Below are 25,793 nucleotides of genomic sequence, written 5' to 3' on the forward strand. Positions count from 1 at the left end.
TTAACGATAAGCTGCATTTAAGAATCTCATTATCCGATGGCTAATAAAATCCGGGCAGTTGTCGTGACTAACAGCACCCTTTTTTTCGAGTTCCGGCTTGTGTCTTTTCTTCTCTTTGTTGTACAGATTAGATGTTTTGCCCGTACGTAAGCCCATACGTATTAAGAGCTATATCTATATACGTATACAGACATAACACTTGAATTTAGTCATAAATGCAGTATAATTCGAGTGAAAAAATGACGATCGTTCTATGGATGAACAGTTTTCTCTACCTGACAAGGAGTTAGAACGCTGGTCGGTAAGAATTTCAGGTTTGAATTATCGCGCGCTGGATTGAAATTCGGTATCCTGACATCTGCGCTGGATGACGAGACTCGAATAGTAATCGAGACTCGATGGTCGAGTTCGATGTGTTTTGTTGAGGTTGCTGATGCTCGCTTCGCGTGATTATTTCTCATTCGATTCCGCGAAGAAAATACACAGAAAGGTAGTCAACTGCGAGGGAGTAAGAGAGAGAGAGAGAGAGAAAAAAAAGAACGGAAGAGAGTGAGTGGTGTTGTTATGCTTGCGTTGTGAACGAAGGCATTGCTCGATAATTAACCGAGGGATCGTCGCGGCCCGCAATGTCGAACCAAATATGTTTGAAATGGAACAGCTTCCTAAACAACATTGCGACAAGCTTCGAAAGCCTCTGGGAAGAGGAAGGCCTCGTCGACGTCACCCTCGCCAGTGACGGGCAGTGTCTTACGGCACACAAGGTGATCCTTTCCGCCAGCAGCCCCTTCTTCAAGAAGGTCTTTCAGGTAATTCGCCTCGACTCGTCAGCCGCTCAAAGAATCCTTCCGCTTCTTACAGCACGTGCATTTCACCACTCGACGATATAACCTAAAACTGAGTTTATTTTCTCGCCTTTTGCTGCGTTTCTAAATCGTGTCATGTTCATCGTCACACAGCCAAGAGTCCGATTCTTTAGAGTCAATTGTATCTCCCGTTCTTAGTCTTGTTGTAACGTAACGATCGATAGAACCGATCAGGTGTAAAGCAAAGTTCTATCCCAAACAACTGGCGGCGATGCTAATCGTTTCCTCAACTTACTTTCAGACCAACCCATGCCAACATCCGGTGATAATATTGCAAGATGTTCACTTTCGGGAGCTGGAAGCACTGCTCATCTTTATATACAAGGGCGAAGTGAACATAGAGCAACAGAATTTACCGGCGCTTCTCAAAGCGGCTGAGACATTGAAAATTAGAGGCCTTTCTGGCGGAGATATGTTCGCTAAAGAATCGTACAAGAGATTCGTGGATCAGGATAATTCAGAAGTCGACGATGTTACGCCGACCAAAAACGATACACCCAAAAAGAAACAGAAGGTTGGCAAGAGAGCCAATAATTCTATCCTTGAAAAAGCACTGACCCCTCAGTTACCGCTGAATGATAACACCAGCGACACCACTACCTCAAATGTTGAACAGAACTTCAAGGAACCGGATCCAACGCCCGACCCTGTTCTTTTACGATTAGAAATGAAAGTTAGTCAGTTTGTTCAATCGTCTGCATTACTTTTGAGAAATAAGTTGCTAAAATGAATATGAATATTCTCTTTTCGTGCAGACCTCGAAATTCCATTGTGATTTTGACTCATAAATTATCAAATTTTTTGCCTGATTCATGCAATGTTAATCGATAACTTTTCTCATTTTCAGACAGAGCCGTTAGAAATCCATGTGGAAGATTTTCAGAAGCGTTTACCAATCCACAAAGATGGGCTGGAGCGACTGGACACAGGGCAAAGTGACCCTACGCAAGGTTAGTATTAATATAGCAATGCATGATGGAGGTAATTGTTATTTGTGCACTGGTCAAGCGGCCTGCGTTATTTTACTGGGTATCATTTTGTACTATGTGTTACTTGTCCAACTTGGAACAAAGGTTTTTGAACGATATTATTTTTGGACTTTATGTCTGCCGAGAGAATGTTTGTTACTCAGCTGCCACAATATATCACCCAAATTTATTTCCACAACTTTTCAACGAAAATTATGCATATCTAATGTTCAATGACGCACAATTATATTTTTCTCGAATTCAACTGTACTGATATTTTGATTTCTGTGTGAAGATTAAACTCTTTAGACAAATTAGCTCCTGCTTATCAACAACTGTTTGAAGAGTTAACACGCCAAGGTAGCTTGCATATCTGGCATTTCATTTGATTTTGATGTATAATTTATGTCGTGGATATTTTGTAACGATCCTTTTATTATAATTGATGCTTATCGGTCGTTTTACATGATTTGATTCGAACATTTGCTAGTGATTATGTCGTTTGCACATACTATAGGCAAATTCCCTTTTTTCATCTCTCATTCATGCTCCTCCTTTTTTTCAACTTTCGTGTTTACAGAGCTTTAAAATTTCGTAATTCAATTGACGGTTCATTTCTCAATCATATTTTTGATTGAGTTCGTTCTTCTAAGTAAAAGAGTGCATATAAGTCCGTGTATTTTTTCATCTCTTAGCTATGAACAGCAGTCATTCACAAAAGCTTTCCAGAGAAAGCTAGCTCAACTCCAAAACAATTTGATAGGAATCCTGGACTTTCTTCTGTTTAAATTTTGTTGGATATCAGGCTTAATGGGAAAAAAATTTTTACTGGCGAAGGCCATTAATTTGATCAACAATGAGCTTTGAAATACTATTCAAATTTTGAAATTTTTTAACCAACAGTCAGAGGATATCCTTTCTTGCCTTGATCTATCCAGCACATCCCGCGGTTCCCTCATGTCTGCGAAAAATGTACGATTTCATAAATTTATCTATAACGATACGACGAAGAACGTGTATTACTGATTGTATTTTCGTTGCTTTATCAAAATGATATTTACATTTGCAAATCTCATGTTTTAATTTGGTAGTGAAAAAGTTTTAATGATACACGTGGTGTACAAATTGAAAGAAAAAAATAAGGACAAATAATGCAAAAAAGCCGGGAGAATTAGTTTCTACAACTAAAAAGAATGGTACGTTGCATCTCATCTGTAGAATATTTTTTATTTTGAAAACCGCTACTACTACTACTCGTGTCTTCTACTTGGTGTGTTGTGACTCGCTAAACGGCGATGTGCTGATGTGTGGCAGGGTCTGGGAACAGCCCTGCTGAAGATATATCTGGTTTATCCGGTCTATCTGGGATACCTGGAATACCGGAGGAGAAGCCCGTCGCTATTTACGCCTACCAGCAGCTACCCCATGCGGATCTTCTGCCGAGCCCAGATGTGATCGCAACGTGGGCAAGTTCCCGGCCGATAGACGCCCTGGCTTGTGATCTGATGAAAATTTTATTCACCCCGGAAGAGAGGATCTTGTGCAATGTTAATGGAAAAATGGGCAAGCAGCAATTTGACAGCAGCAAAATACACCTGATAAGAGAAGTACTCCTTCACTTCAGTGGGATTGCATCGGATAGTCTGGAATGGGAGGAAGCTTGGAAAAATTGCGTAACCAAAATTGATACGAGTAACAGAGGTTTGAAAAGGTACTTATTCCAAAGACGATCTGTTTACTCGCAATGACTAGGGCGTTCCAAGTCGGTGATTAAACGGAAACGTTTTCACTGGCTGGAATAAAACTTATGTGTTAATAGTCGTTAGTGTTGTCGAAAAATTTACTTTACGGTAGAAGCCTGATAACTAGATCTATTCTATTTTGTGGAAGATCCAATTTCAGCATTCCCATTTTATCTACATTCATAAATATTATTCCCGCCCATATGGCAAAAATTATACACAGTACTCAACCTGGTTAAAATTGATATGAACAATGCTGTTGTCTGAAACAAGCAAATCAAAAAGTTCCTTACTTTTGGCTCACAAAGCAGTTGTGCTAAGATGAACCATCAATTTTTCACCTTCTTTCACTGGTACTATTGCGTAGAGGGCAAGATATTTAGCTTCTACCGTATTTTCGTTTAGCTTAAATTTCTTGATCCGCCAAAACCATTGATGTCCAATTTTTCAATCGGGCATATCATAGCAAATAAAAACTGTTGCTTTTTCGAAGATTTTCCATTGTGATTTATTTTTATGGTATACATATCGATAGGTGCCATATGCAAAACATTTCCTGATAAATTTAATTAGAAAAAGGTATGCAACAGTTAGCGCACTTCTTTTTTGGCTCTCTGATATCTTATAGCTTTTACGTTTCGATTTATTTACTTGTTACGTATTCTGGGTTAAAAATTTGACAACAGTTATAAACTCATAACTTCGAATTTTTGGAATATCGTTTGCGAAACAATTGCATAATTTTGACTGGCTGATAATTACTGTGTTTCAAATTGAGTTCCTTTCCCTCGCAAGAGGACAGCACGAGAATCAGTTTACAGAAAACAATGTACAAATTTTTTATAACCACCTATAATGGATGAATATTCTACAAACAGAAAACCAATTCAAAGCATGTTTCATTGCTTCAAGATGCGACTTCAAATTTAAATCTGAGCATCAGAATTTGAGATTGATGCTTAATTCTTTTTCCAAATATATTGGATTTCTTTCACACAATGAAATAATAAATAAGGTCAGAGTGGACAAAGACATGTGATTATTTCAATCATACTGCACTATGTGCCTTGAGGTGTGAAATAACCGAAAGACCGAGATTCTTGGATTGAGTTGGTTTCAGTTTGGTTCATTTTACACAAAGAGTATTTTTTATCGAAGTTTTATAGCACTAATGTAAATTTTTATCCGTATCTAAACAAACTTTACATCCTCGCAGGAAATACATCAAAGAATACTCACTTGTTGCTTGAATAATGTTATATTTTTTAGATATTTGTTTGGTTACTTATATATCGGATGAGAATTAAACATATATAATACGTATAGATACGCAGGCTCTGTTTTTTTGAAAAACGCTTTGAAACTATCGTTATTTCAATTTACAGGAAGAAAATATTAAGATCGCGCCGGCTCGTGAATCATGTTTTCAGTTATAGGGACTCTAGGTAACGGTAACATTCCTACTAGAACGATGATTTTTTTTTTCGGATTCTAAAACGGTGTGTACTTGGCCAACCACGAGAAGAGAATTCGCTCGCACTTGTTAAGCTTCCTTGGATATACAAATATCGCAGGCATCAGCCGCCGGCGAGCGTCTCTTGCTTTATCTTTTCATGGCAGGTTGATTTAATATTCATTATAATTAGTAATTATCATACGTAGTTCTAGATAGGTCATAGAACAACTACAATTAATTATGTAAGCCTCAATATAGTTAATTAAGAGATGATGTTTGCTATTGAGTTATATAAATCTAAAAGGGCTGTAATATGCTTGTAGCGATCGACGTGTAACAAAACCGCGTAGCAGTATGTGTATAAATTGAAGTTGAGAATAATTCAAGAGTAGAAAGTCGCGATTAAGTAAATGAGGTTCAACGTACTTCGCTTAATGTTGTTTAGTCGGACTGTTTTATAATTAAACTGAGTCATGTAGACGCGAGTTCAGTGATCCGGAGTGACAAGTCACGTCACTCTGAAAAGAAAACTAACTATTATTCTTGTTACTATAGTTAAGTGTGTAAAAAACTTGATGTTTTTCGTGAAACAAGCCGCAGAAATTTTATTCGAAATTATTTTTCTGTTAATTCTCGTTTAAGAAGAAAGAAATTTTGTTTTTTTTTCTTCTATGTTTTATTGTTTTTGTTGTTTTCAAATCATCCCATCGGCGTACCAATGATTATTATTTATAATCGTAATCTAGAGATCATAGATGTACACCTATTACTTGGAAGAGAAAAATAAATGTGTTTTACATTTTTAATTGACATTCGTTTATTCCGTATTCTACCTTTATTTTTATTTGACATTAAGAATAATTAAAACCTGGAACCTGCAAATAGTTATACTGTATAAAATCAGAGGTATCACAAACAGGTCAAAGTTCAATAAATTCTCGGCAAAATCACGAAAGATTTTTTCATCTCTGACCGATGCTTATTTACGAATACTTCTTGTCTTCTCTCTAGTGAGAAGATTCAACTTGATACGCTAAAAATCTTGTTTCTCGAATGAAGAATGATTCCTACTTGAAAAGAACGAAATCAAAAACCATATTCAACTGACAATTCGTGCATGAGATTGTGTTCAGCTTAACCGAGGTGTTATCAAATCCTTCCAGGATGCTCGAAGCCAACGGTAACCGTAATCGCGGAGGCTCGGGACACCTCGAGTCCATCTGTGGTTTCGAAATATCCGTCGAGTGTAAATAGCCCGAATCCGCACACATCTAACTACTTGAACTTGCCAAACGTAACCAACTCGCCCGAAAATTCATCCACCGATTCCCCAATCGATCCCCCGGAGCCATTGACCTTTCCGTCAGACCTAAACCCAAACATATCTCAGCCAGCTTTTCCACCCTACAACGCAACGAATCCCAGCAATGATTCCGAATCCTTCGAGGACTCTCAATTACTAAAAAGTGGTCCTGCCTACCCTCCTTTCCCTTGTCCATTCTGCGATCGGGCTTACACCAGTTGGGGATTCCGGAGGAGGCACATCAAGGCTGTTCACACGATATCACCGATGCTCAACTGCAAGTGGTGCTTACAGGTTTGAATTAATTCGAAGAGTTGATTGCCTCAGGTTTTGGTACGCTAATCTTTGCATAATTTTACACTCGGATGGACGAGATGTCGTGAGGAGTATGCCACCCCACTTATTTGAAACATAATAATTTTCTCGTTTTTTGTTTTGTTTTTGTATTCCGTCTTATTTGTGAATTTGAATAGAAAATTTCTGTGCCTCGTGATCGGTCGTCTTTTTGTCCTAATTTTTGAATTCTACCACTCTTTTTCTTTTCATGCGATGCACGCAGGTCCTACCGACGCATGCGGCATGGAGACGACATGTGATATCTGCCCATAACTTGTCGGCAAGTGACGCTCACAACGGTTTATTAATTCTGGAGGAAGCTCATATGGTTTTACAAATTGCTCATCCCACTCGGCTCGACACTCTCGTTAACATTATAAAGCAAAGTGCTCAACAGCAGGGCAATACTCAGGGAAATAACCAGCCTGACAAAGATAACGATTGACAAAGACGTAAACTTTTCGAATGAGTTAATGGCCAGTGGGATTCTAAGGGGCAATTTATTCGCCTTATACGCTATGAAAAATCGGATTTAGTTCAATGGTCAATTTATGGTTTCTCGCTATTCCAATTATTCTCGACTCGACTCGACTCGGGTTTAGTTTTCACTCCGGCTGCGTGGGTAGAATTTTGAACCGTTCTTGGTGTTTATGGTAATCGAGTTTCCATCGGCGTTGGATTTGCTAGTTATGATAAATCGGAACATGCCGATAAATTCGTACGTAATTATATGCGGTAGATACGAACGAATTATACTCGACGCAAAATGATTATGACTATCATGAGAATTCCTGATGGTATAGTGTAATATAATATGCGTGATCTGTAGACATAATTTTTCATTTAAATTTTTTCCCCTTCACTTCCGTTCGTATTTAGCAATTTTTACAACGTATATACGCGGTATACGAGTATACCACTATATACATATGCCAGAGATGAAGTAATCGGTTCAAAGTTTATTCTAGAAGTTTTGATGGTACGGCATATCTACAAATATCGTAGCTTATTATCATCTCTATCGAACGGTGTATAAACGTCGATTGCTTATCCGTACGCAGGAAATGTACATTCAAACTTTGGATGGTTATTACAGCTGAAATTTTAGCTCCGCATCTACGGTGAATTTTATTGGATTGAAATGATCAAGGAAGTTGTAAATTTACTTTCAACATTTAATAACGCGGAGAAGGGAAGTCTTACAAGAATATTTTTTGTCTCAGTTTCGTTTATACCTTCCAATGACGCAGGTGCCTTTGGTTACAGAAATTGCGTGCAACGTCTATGCGTAGAAAACACGAGAAAAATACGATAAAATCGTATTAAAACCACTTCGTCAAACGAACGCGTATAAGTTTAGTTATTGCAATTATGGTATTCAACATAAACAGTAGCCTTCTCAAACCTCTTCGATATTAAATTACTTGAAGAATATTCGTCTTTCAATACTCGAATTATTCCTGGTGTTTAGTGGAAATTTTTGAAGTTGCATCTTCAAAAATCGGTTCGAATGGCCGAATTATTTTTCGAAATATAAAGATACACAGCGTCGTAATTTAGATGCTGCAGCATTGATATGACATATGGATAAATTGTCTCATTCAATATTAAGATTTGGTAACTTATTTCCACCTAGCACAACGAACAACATTGATTGGTCTAGGTAAAAATGCCTTTATCCCCTAAAAACATGTATTTCAATACGTATTTACGTACGTATATCAATGTACTGTGATTATTAGTCAAACATTTCTTTTAAAGTCTATATATTTTGTCAATTATGTAAGGAGATGGTTATCAATTAATTATTACTATTATTACATATATTTATACACTCAGATACCGTTAATTTTATTACTATCATCATCGTCGGCATCATTGTTATCATTATTATTATCATTATTATCATTATTATTATTATTATATTATTAAGTTTTATCATTATCTTCGACTGGCTCATATGAATGGCCAATACGAGACGGAGGAAAAAAAATTTCATCATTTTATTTACTACGAGCTATGAAAAAATAAATAAGAATATACCTTATCACTACATTTGTTATTTCTTATTTTCTTAGTGTTTAGGTACACTGTCAACTTTCAATTCCCTGTTTTCTTTTTTTTATATTGTTACAGTTCTTAGCTCCATTGGGTGGGGTTAAAAATCTCGAAAGATCGAAAAGTCGACTGGTCGAAAAGCCGAAATTTTCCCGATACGAATTTCAAAGTAACGAACGGATCAGTGTACCGAAATTGGTATATCCGATAAATCACCCAGTTGAATTAGTGTTTTCCCGAAAGTTCGTTTAACCGAATGCTCTTTTATCCGACAAAGTATTTTCAGAACAGTCGACATTCCGAATGAACGAGAGCGTTTAATATTTCGAACTGCCGCAAAACCGGTATAATTGTTTTTTGCCGATCAAAGTTCAGAAAGTATAAAATTACGATCCGCAAAATGCAGAAGGGCCAGAAAGTCGAAAGGCCAACAGAGGGCATCGGATACGTGGCGTTGCAAAGAATTATATGGGTCTCTGACTCATCTAACTCCTCGGCATTTTGGCCATTCCGTCTTTAGCGGCTTTCGGGATTTCGACCTTTCGAGTCTTTGGATAGTCGTTATTGATGAATTTTGATTCGAGTTTGACGTTTGAAAAGTCAACATTTTTAATTTTAAACATCGGTATTTTTGCAATTCAATATTTTGCCCATCGTCATCTTGGCCATTCTCAAAATAAAAAAAAATCGATAAAAAAATGTCTGTATAAATTTGTTTATACATTTTTATTTTACCACAAGTCATCTTTTCATCTTTATGGTCCTTCTACGTTTTTAACCGACGGTAGTTTGACTTTCGAGATTTCGTCCCGTCGACTTTTGGTCTTTCGCATTTTTGTACCCGACCCGCTCCATTTTGTTTTTTTTGAATACATATTCCATTCCGCTATCTTATGCTATGCTTATCTTGTTCACTTCTTCGAGGTGCAATTCCCGAACAACCGTCGTAAATATATTGCTTTCAATATGTCTATTTTCTTTTGTTTATCGATAAAGTTTACGATGACATACACATGGATTTACGAAAGTTCCGTTGTTGCGTTGTTCACGGTCGCGAAACGATGACAAAAGGTGGATCGAACGTAAGATAAAAAATTGATAGAAAATAAAAATTGTTTATAAATCGGCCACGTAGCCTTCGACTATGATACCAGGCGCTATTTCCGTTGTAATACTCTCGCTGGCGTCCAGAACATTCTCTCTTTCATCTCTGTCCCAGCCGTCCTCTCGCCCGTACTTTTCGGACATCCGAACCATCTCGTTCGGACTCCATTCCGGAGATTCGCGTCTATTGTGACTAAAGCTCATCCCGCTACTCCTGTAGACGACGTTACCGTTACCGTACGAGTCGTCGCGAGTCGAGGAATTATGCCCCATGTACGGAGGCGGCGATGGTGTATGACTGTTGTATATTTGAGAACGTTTCATCGATGCTCTATGGTGTTGCGTCTTTCTTAACATCCCCTGTTCATTTAAACATACAATTAATTCCGCGGATTCAAGTACAACACATCGTCTTACTCACTTTCCCGGCAAATCGGAAAGCCCGAGAAAGTAGCGGGAAACAATGGAATCCGATCAAAAGCTGTGGAATTGTTAATTCGAATTTGGTGCCGTCCATAGAATTAATTCAAAGCTACAGTTTTGTTGAACTCGCAAAGCCCCCGGAACTAAAAAGTGTATAATGCAGATCGGTTTACCTGAAAATTGAACGGTGGTTCGTCGTCTGTGTAGTTATTATTATTTTTTCGCGCCATCATTTGCATTTCGTGGATTGGGTTTACTCTGTAATAAATGCGTTGGAATTATTTTCCAGTTCTGATTTGAAATGTCGAATTTTTGTTTCGATTCTGACGTAATCGTCAACGAAGCTGCCTCCAATTAATAATTTCTATTCACTCACCGATTAGTGCTAACTGTATTTCTGTTCATTCTGTCTTCGAACTCCCATTCGTTGTTGTAGCCACTATCCAAATTTCCTGATCTCATCTCCGAACCGTAATTATTATTCAAAGGTTTCTGATTTTGGGGTATTGGGGGAGGAGGTACCTTTTTTCTAGAACGGATTGACCCTGTGCCGTCATTTCCACCGCTGTACCCTTGATTCTAAGTGCACAAAAAGAAGTATGAAAGCCGTCGTTTCCTAAGCTTATTTTTACGCCTGTCAAGAACAAACGTAACATTAAAATGAAAACTCACTAAATCTGCATTATTTACTCTAGCCCTTGTAGGGTTAGGAGCGCTGCTGGGCCCTGGATAGCCTCGAGTTGGTTTTGCTGGTTGAACCTCGGCCGGAGGACACTTCACGGGGATATTCGGATCTCTGGAAAACGGAGTGTTGATCAAACTTTGACCCCCGGTCATTGGCGCGGGAACCACTCGGTGCGGTGAGTTGGTCGTTTGAACTTCGACGTCTGTAATTAAAGATATCGATAACATTTGTCCGAGAGGAATGGCGCTGCCAACGCAGCTGCTGTTCTTGATCAGTTGAAAGTGGATGATGACGATGATTTTCCCGCATTTTCCTGTCTACGCTATAATATAATAATACGTTGCTTTACGAAAAACGTAATCAAATCGGGAGGTGCTAACGCGAATTGTATATGTGCGCCGAATGAATGACGGAATGGTAATTGTGCTTCGTTGAATGGTGAAATTGATATAGGCACCTCTAGTATGGACGGTGTTAGTCCCCCAGGGTACAGTTTGTCGTCGTAAAGGAGCGTCCCACGGCTCGTGTTCGTCCTCAGATGCGAGCGTCGACATGGATCTGTAGAACGCACGTTTAGTTGGGTGAAAAAATCTCCCAAAACTTACCTTTTCTCAAAATACAAAATAGAAAATGACAGAGAGAGAAAGATTTCATCTTGCGGAAGAGTTGGGATATCTAGAGATAGGTCTCAGCTCTGTAATATCAAGTAACGTCGTTTACCCTCGAGGCTTGTTTATCCGGGACGATGTCGTTGGATCGCTCATGTAGCTGCTGTCGAAGTAGGGAAGCTCTTGGTTCATGTCGAAGGGCAGCTTGTTCACGGTAAGACGCCGCTCGCCAAGGTACAGCGATGCTTTGACTCCGGGGTTAATCCTTTCTAGGGGTACGCGCTCACTCGTTGTCTGAAGTTTGGCTATCATCGATTGATTGAACAGGTGGACCTAGCATCAAGAGCGGACAATTTAATATCCAAGTTCTTCACTGCTCTTCCTCTCATAAATTCTAATCAATGTAAAAGAGTGACATTACTTGCTGTGAAAAATGCACGAGGTCTTGATACCGGGCTGCACGGTAGTGTAGGAGGACTTGGAACATGCTCTTCGACCTCCACTTGCTGCTGTAGAACATCACGAAGTTCTTCGTCTCCTGATCCCACTGATCTGACTTCAGGTTCCCCTTCGGAAGGGGGTGCTTCCTCACCGAGTGACCCCTGTACGCTGCACGAACGGTTACAGGGTATGATCAAATAATCGTTAAACTCATTGAGAACTTGTCCCCATTTTTCACGGAAACTCAGAATTTACCTTTTTGTATCATCACAGCTGCATCCTCCTGCGACATCTCCTTGTTCTCCTTCGCTGTTATCGAGGCTTGCTTCACTGAAACAATTTCCGTTAATTCTCTGTCGTTTTTCGTGAAAATGTCAAGAGTTTCACATCACGCATATGACTTACCAACAGTTTTCTTAATATTGACAATTTTCGAAGCCATGCTCTTACGCGCGAGGAAAGCTCTCATCATGCACTGCACCTTAATGATCTTTTTCACCTGGGTCTCGTATAATCTCGACAAATACTCCTCGTTGTAGTATTTGAGGAAAACTTTCGTCTTCCCGATGACCCAACCCTCCATCTTCAGTCGCACCAAAAGCAGTCTACAATTGTCCTTTGTCAATTCAACGTTCTCGTCGAAGTCAAAGGCAAGGAACTTGTACCTGGTAATCAAAGAGAGCTCAGTGTTATCCGGAAACAACCATGTTCACTTGATGTCATACCTCCTGAGGAACTCTTGGAAGGGTATTCTGTGCGGGTAACCGCGTTGTCTCGCTTTCGCGGTGTCAAGGACAGCTAGAGCCCGTATCTGTTGTCTGACAACTTCCCTGTAAAATCCCCGGGGTACTCCTTCGAGGTCCGAGCGGAGACACCTTACGAAATGCGTACCTCCGCTTCCTCCGCCGACGGACAAGGTTTTCAATATCTCAAGACTGGCAGACCGGAAGGTGGCAGAGCAAGTGCGCATCTTCCGGGTCTGAGAAAACTGCCCTCTCGATGCAGTGTTGAATTTCTACGATAGTAAAGGAAAATATTAGCCCATTGCCAACTTCGCAGTACCGCATCCTAATCTACGGACAAATATACCAGTACAAAGAGTAAAGTACCCTTGTTTTGGTGTTTTCCTGCAGTAAAATTGCACTCCATTTTCCCTTCGTAGTTTTTTCCGGTGGCTTAGGCTGCTGGACAATCATTGTCAGGTTACCGGAACGTGTCAACTGGTTGGTGAACATCTGAACGACCGCTTCCACACTCGAGAGCCTCATAGTTTCGATCATCTCGGGGGGTACAAAGTCCCGGTTCTTTTCCGATATCTCGCTGGCGTCGTAGACGAGTTTACCCGTGTAGTGGGCGATGCTGAACTCGTGGTTGCTGAGACCCTTTACGTGTACTCCTTGCGCAGACGTTTTCAGGGTCTCACAAATATACCGAGCGTCCTGAAGCTGTCGCGAAGCGTCCTCTATTATGCGAAATAGTCCGCTAGTCTTTCCCATTAACTGTTCAACGGCCTCGCGGTTGTCGTAGAAATGAAGCTGCTGTACGGGGATTTCTTCTTCTTGTTGTTCTTGCTGAAAGTTACGGATAGAGAGTTTAGTAAATGGCAAATGATTTAAAAAAGGAGAACTGCGTGCTTACCATTTCCCACACGAATACTCTCTGGTTATAATGACACTGCAGCTGCTCGTTCATTGTGTTCGCGAAAAGTTGCTCGATTCTGTTTACCGCAAAGCATTCAAATCCAAACAGGTCTAGGACATTGATACAGTACTTGTCGCCACTGAAAACAACAGTCTTTAGGTTGAAATTGTGTTTTTATGGATGTATTAAAAGCATCGTTTCTACAGACCAGTTGAAGTGTATTTTTAATGTGTAATTCGTTATACAAACGATCCATGGAAAAGAGAATGCTTTTTTTTAATAAATTAATCGTGAATTTTTGCAGTTCTCTTCTAAAAGTACTAATTTTCTACCCCATCATGCTGTCTAAATATATTGAAATATGTCCTAATAAAAAGCTTCTCACAACAAAGTTCGGGTTACGGAGAGCTTGTAGTTAATGTTATTGACGGTCCAGTCAACTAGTCTTTGATAGATCGTATTCGCAAGCACATCCCTGGCTTCTTTGGCTTCCTCGACAGTATGTCTTCTTCTTACTGCTGACCCCTTTTTGATCAGGCAATAGTTAGTCAGTGACCAGGAGAATTTTTTCACATCCACCCCCAGCAACTCAGCAGCTTGAATGTGAAAAAAGCGGGTTCAGAAAGTGGTTCGAACATAAATGTGGATGAAACCAGCACCATAATCTTGGCTCGGGGCGTCAGTTGTGCTAAAACCGGCACTGACCCGACCGATCTAATGTACGCACGGGGTGCTCGAGGCGTGTTTCGGCGCTGGCCCGGAGCCTCTTGGCTGCTAGCGCTCGCTGCCAGTTTCAGCCACATTGAACATAAACATCAGTACTTGAAGCGATGAACAATGCTACACCTTTGCTTGCTACGTCACTGTTCTCGATTTCAGCGTCGGAGTTGTTCCCTTCGGCAAATTTTACCTCACCGAGGATTAAAATCGCCGCCAGAGTTTTCCAAATCGTTTCTGATTCCGCTTCCATTTCCAAACTTTTCAAGGCCTCCTTAAAGTCTTGAAACTTTCTGGAATTTCCATGGGGGTCGTTTCTCACTTTGAACGATCTCTTTTTGTTGCCGCTAGTCTTGTCACTGATTCTCAAATATCTGTATCTCCGTCCAGGGGTCAATGAATACTGGCGCAATTGACCCGCAGTGTCGAGACCGTCGTAGAAGTAGTAAAAAATGTGGAAGTTCGATTGATTTCTGAAGCAAAGAGATAAAAAAAAAAGACTTTGTAAAGATTGAATCAGCTGCAATCAATTTAACGGGTGGGTACGATCAATTTTCCCAACTCACCTATCGCGCGTTGATATGCGCCATTTCTCCAATTGGTACAACATAAAAATGGCACCCGATGCCTTTCCGGTGGTACCGAAGGTCGTTTGGATTTGGAGAACGCACCTAGTTGAATTCGGGTTCAATGGTGTCGCGGCGTTGCTCATGGCGTGGATTACTTCGATAGCCTTGAAGACCCTGACTCCCGCGTCTTGCATACCCTTTTGCGAAACAGCAATGAATAAGCAAAATTTTCTCGAGAGGAACAAATGTGCTACCACCATATAAATACGAAACTTTTCGCTTTGCGCACCTTTCCCAAGTACATCAAATGTCTCACTACATGCATCATGTTTCGCGTCTTTCCTGAGTAACTTTCTCCTGCGAATATTATGTGCTGACCCTCTTCGTTGTGCAGGACGTCTTGGTAAGCGCTATCTCCTACCGCGTATATATGAGGCGCATTGTCCGATCTAGATTTGCACTGATACTTTGTGTGGAACTGGAAGTAAAATCGAAAGATTTGGAACTCTGTGTAAAACTTGGTATTCGGAATTCATTCTACCAAAACTGGCACTTACGTGAGCTCCGTAGATATCCTGTTCCTCATTTGGATTCAAAATTAGCAAGACATCGCCAACAAAGGACTGGAAGTATCCTAGCTTCAGTCTCTCCTGTAACTCGTCAAGGATTGCATCCTCCGAAAGGTGTTCCAGAGCTGCCAAATCTTCAACCAACATTTTCTCAAGAGGTCCCGTCTGATGAGTCTGCAAGTACGGTCACGTAGAGAAGTAAGGTTCAGCAATTTTTATTCAGATTACAACCTGATGGGGAAACGGTACCTTAAGGTGTCCTGTGCGAACGATAACTTCCGGTCTTCTGTCAAGTCGTCCCTTTCCACTGAAGTCCATGGCCAAGGCTTTCAAGTCCTGGGCGAGCTGAAGGTGAGGGTTTTATCAACGTTTGCATAAATGAAGTGGCCATTATTTCTATTTTGTGCAGTTATTGTCATATAGTGCATCTCTGCTTACCGGATAGTCATTCTCCGGCAGTTCTGATAAGAAGGGGTGCTCCATTATCTCTGCCATGAATGGTCTATTGTCTGGATTCTTCTCCAGGCACCTATCCAAAACCGAATATCAAACTCAAACACAATTTGATCTCACAATAGGTCGAGCTCCAAATCAAAATGGCGTCATCACTAGAAAATCTTGTTTGCAATCGTGTTACTTACTCTGCGATGAAATCGTTGAAATTCTGTGTCCAGTTAGCCGGTCTGTAGAGATTGGGCGGTGGGTTTCTTATGATTTGGAAGAGTGCTCTACTAGGATGCATGTCTTGAAACGGTGGTTTGCCATCGGCTAATTCAATGGCGGTTATTCCTATAGCCCAGACGTCTACTCTGCTTCCGTACCCCGTTTCCGGTGTGTCTTTGCTGGTGACCACTTCCGGTGCCATCCAGCAGGGTGATCCTATACAGGTCTTCCTCTTACCCAACTCTCCTTTTATCATGCGAGACAATCCAAAGTCCACCAATTTGACCTCCCCATTTTTTGTGAGGAGTATGTTATTTCCGCGGACGTCTCGATGCACCACATTGTTCTCGTGAAGATGCAGCAATGCCTGGGTGGAAGTGAAATGAAAAATAAAACGCGGTCATTGATATTTATCAGATCTTGGAGCATATTTTTTTCAGCATTTCAAAATCGGTAAATGGATCAGCAGCGATACGTTGTGATAAGAGGACACCAATCGCGTCAGCATTTTCCATACCTATGCATTGTACGTAGCGATGCGTTAGGCCGCTGGGCCATCCGCAGCGTCTGTTTGAATAAAAGGGTAAAAGAAGTGGTTGAATTTACTGCTAATTGAACGATCTAAAGTTTGCGGTCGCTTAACGATTAACAAGCAAACGAGTGTTACGGGCTCGGAGTCTTGGCATGCGCATGAAATCATTAATTCCTGGCTCATCAGGTTGACTGCCTCCCCCTGCCGAAGCGGGAGAGCCAAAGAGGAAGAAAGAACACGTCGGAGACGGAGCGAGAGACGATGGGAGGAGGAGAGGAAAAGGGTTGGGGTGGTTACTGCAGTTCGCCTCGCACTGTAGCTCCAGAGCGGGAATTTATTTTCCGTGTAATTTGCTGGCATTAAACGTCAGCGTGGTCTGATTTACCGCAAGAGTGACCGTAGAGACGAATTGCTACCGGCCCAGAGAAACACGTACTCTGCTGGGTCTCGCAGGATCTCCGAATGGCATGAGACCCAATAAACCGTCCATCACTCAATGAAAATTCCGCCACCAAACCGGCTAAGATCTGTTCAAGTTGGAAGATTTTTGCCCGGCTTAAATTGCTGCTTCATCTATTTTCACACCTCTTGTGGTACCCATTCCGAAGCCTGCAGAAGCACTTATACTTTGAATTGAGGATGCAAAAGCAAACCCTGGCGTGGGAGCAACAAAAACTGTGCATAAAGCATGAAAGAATTGGAGTTTTCATTTTGTGACGTGAGTACCGAATGCACCGAACAGGATTGGATCAATTCACTTGAAGGTCACTCCATTGACAGATAGCTCTAAATTCGATGTGTCAGTTTACAGTTCGTCGCCTGTCAATGTTCCTTTTGTCTATATATACTTGTCATGTTCGATATTTACAGCTTCCGCATGTTATTCGCGCGTAATGGTCGATTTCTTCGACGCGAAGAAAGATACGTTTCGTCTTCTTACACGTGCGACGCGAAGATTTTTCGTTTTGCTTTATTAGCAATCTAATTTGAATTCTTTTTTTTTGGTTATATTTTTCTTCTCTCTGATTTTTTTTCATCTCTGTCGACGAAGCGTGTTCCACGAATCGTGGACAGGTTAGCTGCGGCTTGGCACATGTATATTATGAATGGATAATTATATCGTAATGGGCACATTACAGCTGGTAATTATATCTCACCGGTGCGGCATTATAATTGCGGCCGAAGTGTTCGCCGGTTGAGAAACCGCCGAATAATGCAACACGAACCAAAAACCGACGGCGCCAATTTTAGGAGGAAGCGGTCAGCGCTTTGCACACCATTCCTGATCCGCATTGTCTGATGTCTCACTATATGTATAAGTATATCCTCGCAGAGTGTGTAAATCAGCAGAAGAACAGAAAGCGAGAAAAAAGGAGCTGAGAGAAAAATACGAAATTGATGCACCCTGTAATTTTATCCTGCAGCGAATGAAATCAATGCCGCGTGAACAGGAATGTTTGGGAATTTTAAATTCGCTAAAAAACAAGAAGACAAGGTACGAGAATAATAATTTCTCACCTTAACGACTTCCTTCAAGATATAACCGATGTGTTCCTCCTTAAGTTTTTTGTCCGAGGCTGCCAACCCTCTGACCAAGTCCATCACGGATCCACCCTCGCAGAACTGTAATCATTTCAATTCTCAATAGTATAAAGGACGAGTTCTTTATCCGTCATAGCTCATTTTCTCACAGTGTTTTGAATCTTAATAACAAAGAAACAACGTCACACTTTAATAATACCGACGATGAGAATAATACAGAAATGCCAGAGTAATCGAGGAAGTAATCTAGATTCGCTGCAGTTGATTGCGCGCTTGTGCACTTGTCCAGAGCTAGCTCAAGATTTGATTTAAAATTGAATTGTGGTCGGGTCTTTGTCAATTTTTCTGCAATCAAGCTTCAACTTAGTTCTGTGGTTTCCCGGCTGAATTATTTTCCCTTCTTCGCTCATTGTCAGACTCCGGTAACACCGTACATCAGATCCGTTTTGTTCGGGTAACATTAAAGCTGCGCTAAAACGATTTTTCGAGACTCGCATCAGGATATACATTCTGCATCTGTGTTCGTATTTCACGGTGGTTAATTTTTTAACCGAATCAGAAATATTTCCACCCGACGACGAAGAGCTACTATCGCAATTTTACCTTGGAAGAGAAGTTCTGCCAGGCACCGGGGTCCAGGCGCATCGCGCAGTTAACGACAATGTGGCAAAGATTTACAGCTAGCAATGTTTCATATCAAGCGATTTTATGGCGTAGCGGCCTTGCAGCCTTTACCGGACTGACGATGAGTACGCACGGAGTGCGTTTAAGCTGATGCGAGTTTGTTACGCTGGCACGCGGTGCCTGCCCTTCGATGTTCCCAACCATCGACGTACTACGATCGTTTAACGGCTCCGTCGTCCTCCAATGTAATTAATTACGAGGCCGAAAGTAACGACGTACTCGATTTAAACCACCGATTGCGAACGTTGGGAATATCTGAACTTTCAAAGGGTTGTAAATCGTTGAGTAAGATGGAGGAAGAACAAAGAAACGATCTTCTTTCCCCCCACTTATTTCACCAAGATTCAAAATGTACGGTATATTTTTCATATTTTCTACATATGTTGACGACGTGAGAAAATTGTGAATTATGAAGTTCGCGGTTAAATTGCAGCAAAGTTTTCGGTGCACCCTCACTTTCTTTTGCTCTGAATCGTTTCCTGGACATTTTTACAGAAGGCTTGAGTTTCGTCTGACGAACGTCAGGGCGGAATGCCTACAATTCCGTTGAGAAACAAAGCTGTAAACCGTTGTTAATAGTGTCCATACTAATAAAGCCCTCGCGTTTGAAGTCACTCCGCAAGTTACAGAGATATAAGATTGCAGATTGCTGGTAGCCGGAGTTCTAAGTGAAATAATATTTGTCTCACAGGAGGTCTCCTCGTAAATTTTCCATGTCACACGGCAGAGTTTTGTACCTGCGTGTCCGAAGAAGTTTAATGATCGTTTAATGAGGCCGTGAATCGTAAATTACCAAGAAAGTTTCACGGTGCACGTAGGCAGGAAGGTCGGTATAACACAATATACTACATACGCTGAAGATATAGTCGCGAGGCACAATCATCTGACGGTGGGTAGGTACTTAATCCATTGAAGATAGTTATCGTCATTATCGAGAACTTTCGAAAAGCAAGTTATCAGAGTTCAGCACCTCCAACGAAAGAAACGCCGAAGACGAAGACGAACGCTTACCTCCATCACGAACCACACTTGATCGGGTTCCGTTTTCTTACCAGACCTCCTCCGGTATATTCCATAAAATTCGGGTAGGTTTGGGTGTCCGGCGAAGTCGCGAAGCACTCTGTACTCCTCGACTATCAGAGCCTGCGTGTCCTGGGTCAGCTTCTGGACTTTGATAGCGACCTTTTTGTTTCCTGCGTGAAACGAACCGAGTCAATCACTGTATACCCTCTAAATCCACGGGCTCATTGTTCGTCGCGGAAAATTCCGCCCCCTATTGTTACCTCACTTGATCTTAACATTAAAACGGACCTGCCTGTAAATCCGTCGCTTCAAAGACGTCACCGCAGACTCCGGACCCGATCCGGTCCTTCAGGGTGTATCGCTTCCCCGGATCCTGGATACTATCCAGTCGTTGAAGAGTCCCTCCGCCTCGTCCTCCTGCGTCCCTGTGATCCTCGCGGCCTCCTCCCCACCCTCCGCCCCTCTCATAGTCCTCCATAATGTTCTTACCGATTTTTGTAGAACTATGATCAGGCAAAAATGTATCTGAAAGAAGAAAATTTTTGTTTAACAATTTTCTAACGTCACGTATATGGATAAATTAGTCGCATTGTCGATTATCCTCGAACAATACTCAAAGGTACTGATGTTACATTGTGTGTTGGGATTCGAGCTTCAGTTCAGCCGATCATTTTCTCCCTCTGAAAATAGTGCATCACAGCCCAGAGGTAGAAACACGTATTCTGCTGTCAGTATCAGTTGCGGATTTATCGACGAAAATAATTGGCTTACGGGGAAATGTTGAGTGGAATGAGACACCCAGTGTGTATATATTATACGTCCGTGTGTACCGCGTATTTCTTTATTCTTAGCGGGGGTCTGCCCGATGTCGGAGTTACCGAAGAAAATTACACACGCTCCAGTAGCAGGAGGAACAGCTCCGGGAATACTTGAACGACGTGACCCTCGCGTCGCGCGTCGGCAGAATTGTCCCTCAAAGCATTATAAGCATCGCGCAGGAAGAAGCACCGCGGCTCTCAAAGCGAGTGTTAATTATTTCCGATTTCACCCCGATATTACGCAGACACTTAATAACTAATTAGTCACTAGTCGGTCGCCTGGGACGCCATCGACAAGAGTCGAAACGACAAATCCCCCCCGAGCTCTCGTCATTTTTCATCCCGAATCAGATCCCGCCGAGACAGCGCCGATGCCATACGGTTATGAGCCCTTGTGAGGCCTCGTAAGTCACTCCCTAGATCCGTTTAGTAGCTAGTTCTCGTTACGCAAGGCAAACTAGAGTCAGAGAAGTACGAGGGAAAATGAACAACAGAGAAAGGGAAACACAAGGTACAGGGAATTTCGATTTGCAAAGTCGACATGCGCAACACCCTGCAAGCTCACCCACTTGCTTACTTACAATTAGATATTGACCGAAAATCTGTTCACCGCTTCGTGCGACTCGTCTCAGCATTTATCGCGCTTCTCGTTAAACATGCCCCCAGCATTCACATAATTCCCTAATTGGATCGCGTTAAAATTTCAAACATCACCGTTCTCCCTTTGCTCATGCGCGATCGGCCTTACGTGTATTTTGCTCTCCGTTTCGTTAATTACACAGTTCTAATCAAGGCAATTTTATATTTCGAATAAACAGCCGAGACCGTTATACGTTATAACCATAAAAATTCATAATTCGGCAATTATTCAGCTCGACTTTTCGATGCATGAATTAATCGAGCAACGTTTTCGAGGCGAAAGATCAAAATATAGAAATGTACAGAAAAATCGTGCAGTCATATTTGTAATATTATTGAAAAATATTCTTTCTTTCTGACCTGTAATTCGAAATTCGGATTTGAGACACCGAGATTAATCGTTCGGATAAATAAAGCCACCGAATAGGTAACTGGTGAAAATCTACGTTAGAAATGACTCACAGACGCGGTGTTGAAAAATCATTCGCGCTCCGACATTTGTTCTTTTACGAAGAAACGTGTCTTTGCCTCGCGCGCAGATATGCGGAGCGACGAAGTTTGAATTTTCTGCTATCCTGCGCGGGGTTCAGAGAAGGTGGACGAGGAGGAGGAGCTGCTGTGGTCTCGGTGACGAGGGAGCGACGAGGGGGGTTGTTGGCGGTGACGGGTCTGTCGCTTGGTTCGATTACATCTTGCAAAAAGTCGCATTACACGCGACACGGGTTGCGAATAAATCGACGGATTATGCCAATAAGTCGCGAACCCGGGGAATAAATGAATTGGCTGATGATTCGCCTTCGAACTGTTTTACCGAGTTCGCGGTTACATCCGAGGAATTTAACGCCTCAATGAATTTTTCACCTCGAAACCTGTCCTCGTACCTCTTCACCGGAATCGCGTCCGATCCCTCATCTATATTCATTCTGAATCCTGATCTTTTTTAGTTTCGTGCGATTATGCAGAGGTACCCACATTGACACTTAAAGGATGATCCTTACTTGTTATCTCATAACCGATGCGGAAATCAATCTGTTATCGAAAAACTTCTGAGAAGCTTCGAAAATTATTTCAAAAAATTAAAGTACAGAGTATGATTCTCATTCTGTTGTCCTTTTTTTTCAGCTGAAAATTAACAACAGACGGAGAATACTTTTCCTTGAACTGGACATTTTTTTAACACGCCAAAGTTTTAGCTCAGCGATATTTGACGAGACGGATGAAGTAAAAATTATTGAAAAACCGACCAAGGTAGAGAAAAATGTATAACGTATATACCTATATATCGACGAGTAAACAATTAGTTGGCGTAAAAATAGTTTATACCCGGTGATAATTATTTCCTATAAAATATTTTCTACCCGTCCGAGAGTGGTCCGATGAAAAACAACTAATTTGATTATGTTTTCATTGCGATGCAGGGAGTGCACGCGGCCGTTTACCGCGGTATGCATTATACAGTATATAGTTTAATCAGTCCCGGGAATCTCCGGACGACTTGGACGATCGTTCTGTGAAGTTCGCACGTCTTAGTTTTTTGAGTTTCTCGGTACACCGCAACGCAGACACCGTTCCTCCCGGTCTCTTTCTTCCCTCCCCGCGTCCTCTTTCAGCCTTTTCTTCACTCCTGCTGGCCACAGATCGATACAGGGAACCATCGATACGTCAAACTTGGTCGGCTATGGGTGAGCAAAACAAGCAGGAACACGTGTTCTGGCACCTCGCGACGCGCGTCGAGGAACGCGATATCTCGTACCTTATACCTCTCTAGGGAGACACGAACAGAGAGAGAAATACGCCGCAAAGAGACGCAAAGAAAGACAAAGAGAGAGGGAAAAAGAGTGACGGCGCCGTTAATTATTGTACTAACAACCGAGATCACGGGGACGATATAGTTTAAAAAGAAGTTTTTTTTCCACATATTTGCAAAGAAAAACGTGTTCATTGGACAGGATTAGTCTATATCCTTTGGGCGGGGGTCAAAGTCCCGAAAGACCAAAAAGTCGACTGGTCGACAAGCCGAAATTTTCGAGATACGAATTTTAAAACAACGAATTATCAGCGTACCGAAGTTGGGATTTTCGATAAACCACCCAGTAGCATAACTGTTTTCCCAAAAGTTCATTTAACCGAACGCTCTCTTATCCAAAAAAGTATTTTCCGAACAGTCGGTATTCCGAATGAACAAAGTACAGAATGTTGAGATACAGACAAATAAAAGTTCCCAAATTAACATTTGAGAGCGGCTGATACTTTGAACAGACGCAGAACCGAAAATATTACTTGTCGTCAATCAAAGTTCAGAAGGAGCAAAATTACGATCCGCAAAATGTAGAAGGGCCAGAAAGTCGAAGGGCCGTAACAAGGTTGTTATAGGTGTGCAGACTTATGCTACATGGCACTAGACAATGGTCATCGGATACGTGTGGCGTTGCAAAGAATAATTATATGTGTTTCTTATTCATCCAACTTTTCGACATTTTGGCCATTCTGTCTTTAGCAGGTTTCGGGATTCCGATTTTTCGAGTCTGGTCAGTCATTATTGATAAATTCGAATTCGCAGAATTTTGACAAAGGCACGGGTCTGACATTTGAAAAGTCGTCTTCTTGACTCTGGTATTTTCGCAATTTAATATTTTGCTCTTCGTAATCGTGGCCATTCTCAAAAAAATCGATATTAATTTATTTATACATGATTGCATTCTCAATTCTTATTTTTCTACAAGTCATCGTCTCGTATTTATGGTCTTTCTACGTTTTCAACTGTCGGTAGTTCGACTTTCGAGATTTCGTCCCGTCGACTTTTTGGTATTTCACAATTTTGTACCCCATCCTATCCTTTGTTCCGTTTCATGCCATGCATAGCATCGCACACGTTTTCAACATCATTCAGCTATCCCGCGGTGTTTACTACAAAGTTTTTTTCTTTCACAATGATAAAAACGAAACGTATAATATCTGAAAAAGAAATGAAACGGAAATGCACAGACTCGGGTGGATTTCGCAACGGAGATGAAAAAATGGGAGAGAGACGGAGGTTGTACGGTACGTATAAGAAGAAGTGCCCTTAAATTTCCGAGGACGAAACTCACCTCTAATTAAGACGTCTGGCAGACTGGCAGGTTGCAGGCCCCGCGGCGTCCGCGGCGTCCACCCTCGCAATGCGGCCGCCCCGACGCCCGGCGTCCCCTACGCCGGCTTGGCTTCCATGATCCAATAAGGCGGACCTAATTAACTAACTGCTAACTCACAAGCCTGTTAGCTCATTGATTTCACTCTCTTTCTCCCAAGCTCCTTTCCCTTGAAACATTTAACCATTTTCGACTTTTGCATTCACCCGCGCAGCTAGGCCGGCGGATTCCCTCGCAATTTCGCAGACCTTTCAACCGATCCTTTTAATTTTCCATTATCTGATAAATTTTCAATGCCATTAGCCAAATGTTTATCCAATCATTTTTCTGAACCTATTTCTTTATCGTTCGTCCCTGTTTTGGTCGCCGTCAATAACCGACGCCGTAATATACGAACGGTTTTTTGAGACACCGGTTATAGACTGTTAATTTTCTCACGATGAGTGAAACAGACCATCTTGCACGAGAAATCAGACAATAATTGTTTCGATCTACTGCTTCATATTTTTACTGTTAAATTATAAATACTGTGCGGAGTGTTGAGTATCTACTGCAGAAACTGACTTCATTTCGTTTACAATCACTTGAAAATTATAACAAAAAGTCAACGTGAATTCTGGACGTGAAATAAGCATATATGCCGGAAATTTAACAATCTTTTGTCAATTCCTACTCCGCTACGGTCGTCTGGAAAACGCGAAAAATAAAAAATTAATAAGCAGCGAAGCGTGTGAAAGCGGTGTATATTAGCCGACTTTGCCCGGCCATAGCATAACCTACCCTGCACGGACGACCTCGTTTGCCGAGAGGGTAATCGGCTTAAAAGCGATCTAAGAGTAAGCAAAAATGTACAGTCGTACGTGCCTGTAAATGCGTACGAAGTCCTGGGTAATTACCTCGGTGTACCGAGTCTCCTTACTTAGAACCGTGCGCGACGAAGGCTGTCTTGACTCCCGGTAGGAAGGCCTGCCAGGGACTTCTTGCATCGGCAGTGGAAGAGCAGAGTCGGATTGATGTTCTAGCACGCAAACGCACCGACTCATATTCGACGTTTCGTCAGAAACAGGACTGAATTATAATCCCGATGTCCGGAGGTTGAGAAGTTTCCTGCATGGCCGACGCACGAAGTAAACGAGAAGACACTCGGGGCAAAAACAGGCCCAATTAATCTTGCAGCTAGTTATTTGATTCGCTTGCCGAAGGACTTCTCGCGTCCGTCGAGTCTGCATTGACGTGCCTGCCGTCTCGGTAATATTAGTCTCAATAAATTAACGTGTTTTA

At 41.6% G+C, this 25,793-nt stretch overlaps 2 protein-coding genes across 7 annotated transcripts; one reads left to right on the forward strand and one right to left on the reverse strand.

Annotated features, from left to right (window-relative positions):
• The first annotated feature begins 399 nt into the window (after positions 1-399).
• LOC124176508 (transcription factor GAGA-like) lies at positions 400-8,861 on the forward strand. Of its 4 annotated transcripts, none has more exons than XM_046557890.1 (5): positions 400-806; positions 1,105-1,536; positions 1,711-1,813; positions 6,193-6,616; positions 6,892-7,066. In XM_046557890.1, the coding sequence occupies exons 1-5, from the start codon at positions 627-629 to the stop codon at positions 6,926-6,928; spliced, it is 1,176 nt and encodes a 391-aa protein (XP_046413846.1). In that variant the 5' UTR covers positions 400-626; the 3' UTR covers positions 6,929-7,066. The 4 variants fall into 4 exon arrangements, with proteins under 4 accessions (XP_046413846.1, XP_046413844.1, XP_046413845.1 ...); XM_046557888.1 differs by having other exon boundaries at positions 401-806; positions 6,193-6,626; positions 6,892-8,861; XM_046557889.1 differs by lacking the exons at positions 6,193-6,616; positions 6,892-7,066 and adding exons at positions 3,146-3,542; positions 4,959-5,835 and having other exon boundaries at positions 403-806.
• Positions 8,862-9,690: 829 nt separating this feature from the next.
• LOC124176506 (neither inactivation nor afterpotential protein C) lies at positions 9,691-24,562 on the reverse strand. Of its 3 annotated transcripts, XM_046557880.1 has the most exons (24): positions 24,474-24,562; positions 20,216-20,452; positions 19,916-20,097; positions 18,197-18,301; positions 16,125-16,513; positions 15,922-16,012; positions 15,733-15,828; positions 15,472-15,657; positions 15,204-15,392; positions 14,912-15,111; positions 14,475-14,818; positions 14,014-14,224; positions 13,626-13,767; positions 13,097-13,558; positions 12,713-13,002; positions 12,393-12,652; positions 12,243-12,317; positions 11,968-12,155; positions 11,659-11,879; positions 11,396-11,496; positions 10,926-11,140; positions 10,630-10,832; positions 10,427-10,511; positions 9,691-10,190 (listed from the first exon to the last, which is right to left on the reverse strand). In XM_046557880.1, exons 2-24 carry the CDS (start codon positions 20,403-20,405, stop codon positions 9,843-9,845), a joined length of 4,773 nt encoding a protein of 1,590 aa, XP_046413836.1. In that variant the 5' UTR covers positions 20,406-20,452; positions 24,474-24,562; the 3' UTR covers positions 9,691-9,842. The 3 variants fall into 3 exon arrangements, with proteins under 3 accessions (XP_046413836.1, XP_046413837.1, XP_046413838.1); XM_046557881.1 differs by lacking the exons at positions 9,691-10,190; positions 10,427-10,511; positions 11,396-11,496 and having other exon boundaries at positions 10,692-10,832; XM_046557882.1 differs by lacking the exons at positions 9,691-10,190; positions 10,427-10,511; positions 10,630-10,832; positions 10,926-11,140; positions 11,396-11,496 and having other exon boundaries at positions 11,689-11,879; positions 12,243-12,312.
• Positions 24,563-25,793: the final 1,231 nt, after the last annotated feature.

Source organism: Neodiprion fabricii, chromosome 2 (genome assembly GCF_021155785.1).
Source record: "Neodiprion fabricii isolate iyNeoFabr1 chromosome 2, iyNeoFabr1.1, whole genome shotgun sequence".
In the NCBI taxonomy this organism is placed as follows: Eukaryota; Metazoa; Arthropoda; class Insecta; order Hymenoptera; family Diprionidae; genus Neodiprion; species Neodiprion fabricii.

What these genes read in the sequence shown, in the direction of transcription:
- LOC124176508 (XM_046557888.1), top strand. Translation starts at nt 627, where the DNA reads ATGTCGAACCAAATATGTTTGAAATGGAACAGCTTCCTAAACAACATT. An exon ending in TTTTACGATTAGAAATGAAA is followed by an intron (nt 1,537 to 1,710) that starts GTTAGTCAGTTT and finishes TCTCATTTTCAG; the next exon opens with ACAGAGCCGTTAGAAATCCA. An exon ending in ACTGCAAGTGGTGCTTACAG is followed by an intron (nt 6,627 to 6,891) that starts GTTTGAATTAAT and finishes CGATGCACGCAG; the next exon opens with GTCCTACCGACGCATGCGGC.
- LOC124176506 (XM_046557880.1), bottom strand. Translation starts at nt 20,405, where the DNA reads ATGGAGGACTATGAGAGGGGCGGAGGGTGGGGAGGAGGCCGCGAGGAT. An exon ending in ATTTGATGTACTTGGGAAAG is followed by an intron (nt 15,112 to 15,203) that starts GTGCGCAAAGCG and finishes GTTTCGCAAAAG; the next exon opens with GGTATGCAAGACGCGGGAGT. An exon ending in CGCATATCAACGCGCGATAG is followed by an intron (nt 14,819 to 14,911) that starts GTGAGTTGGGAA and finishes TCTTTGCTTCAG; the next exon opens with AAATCAATCGAACTTCCACA.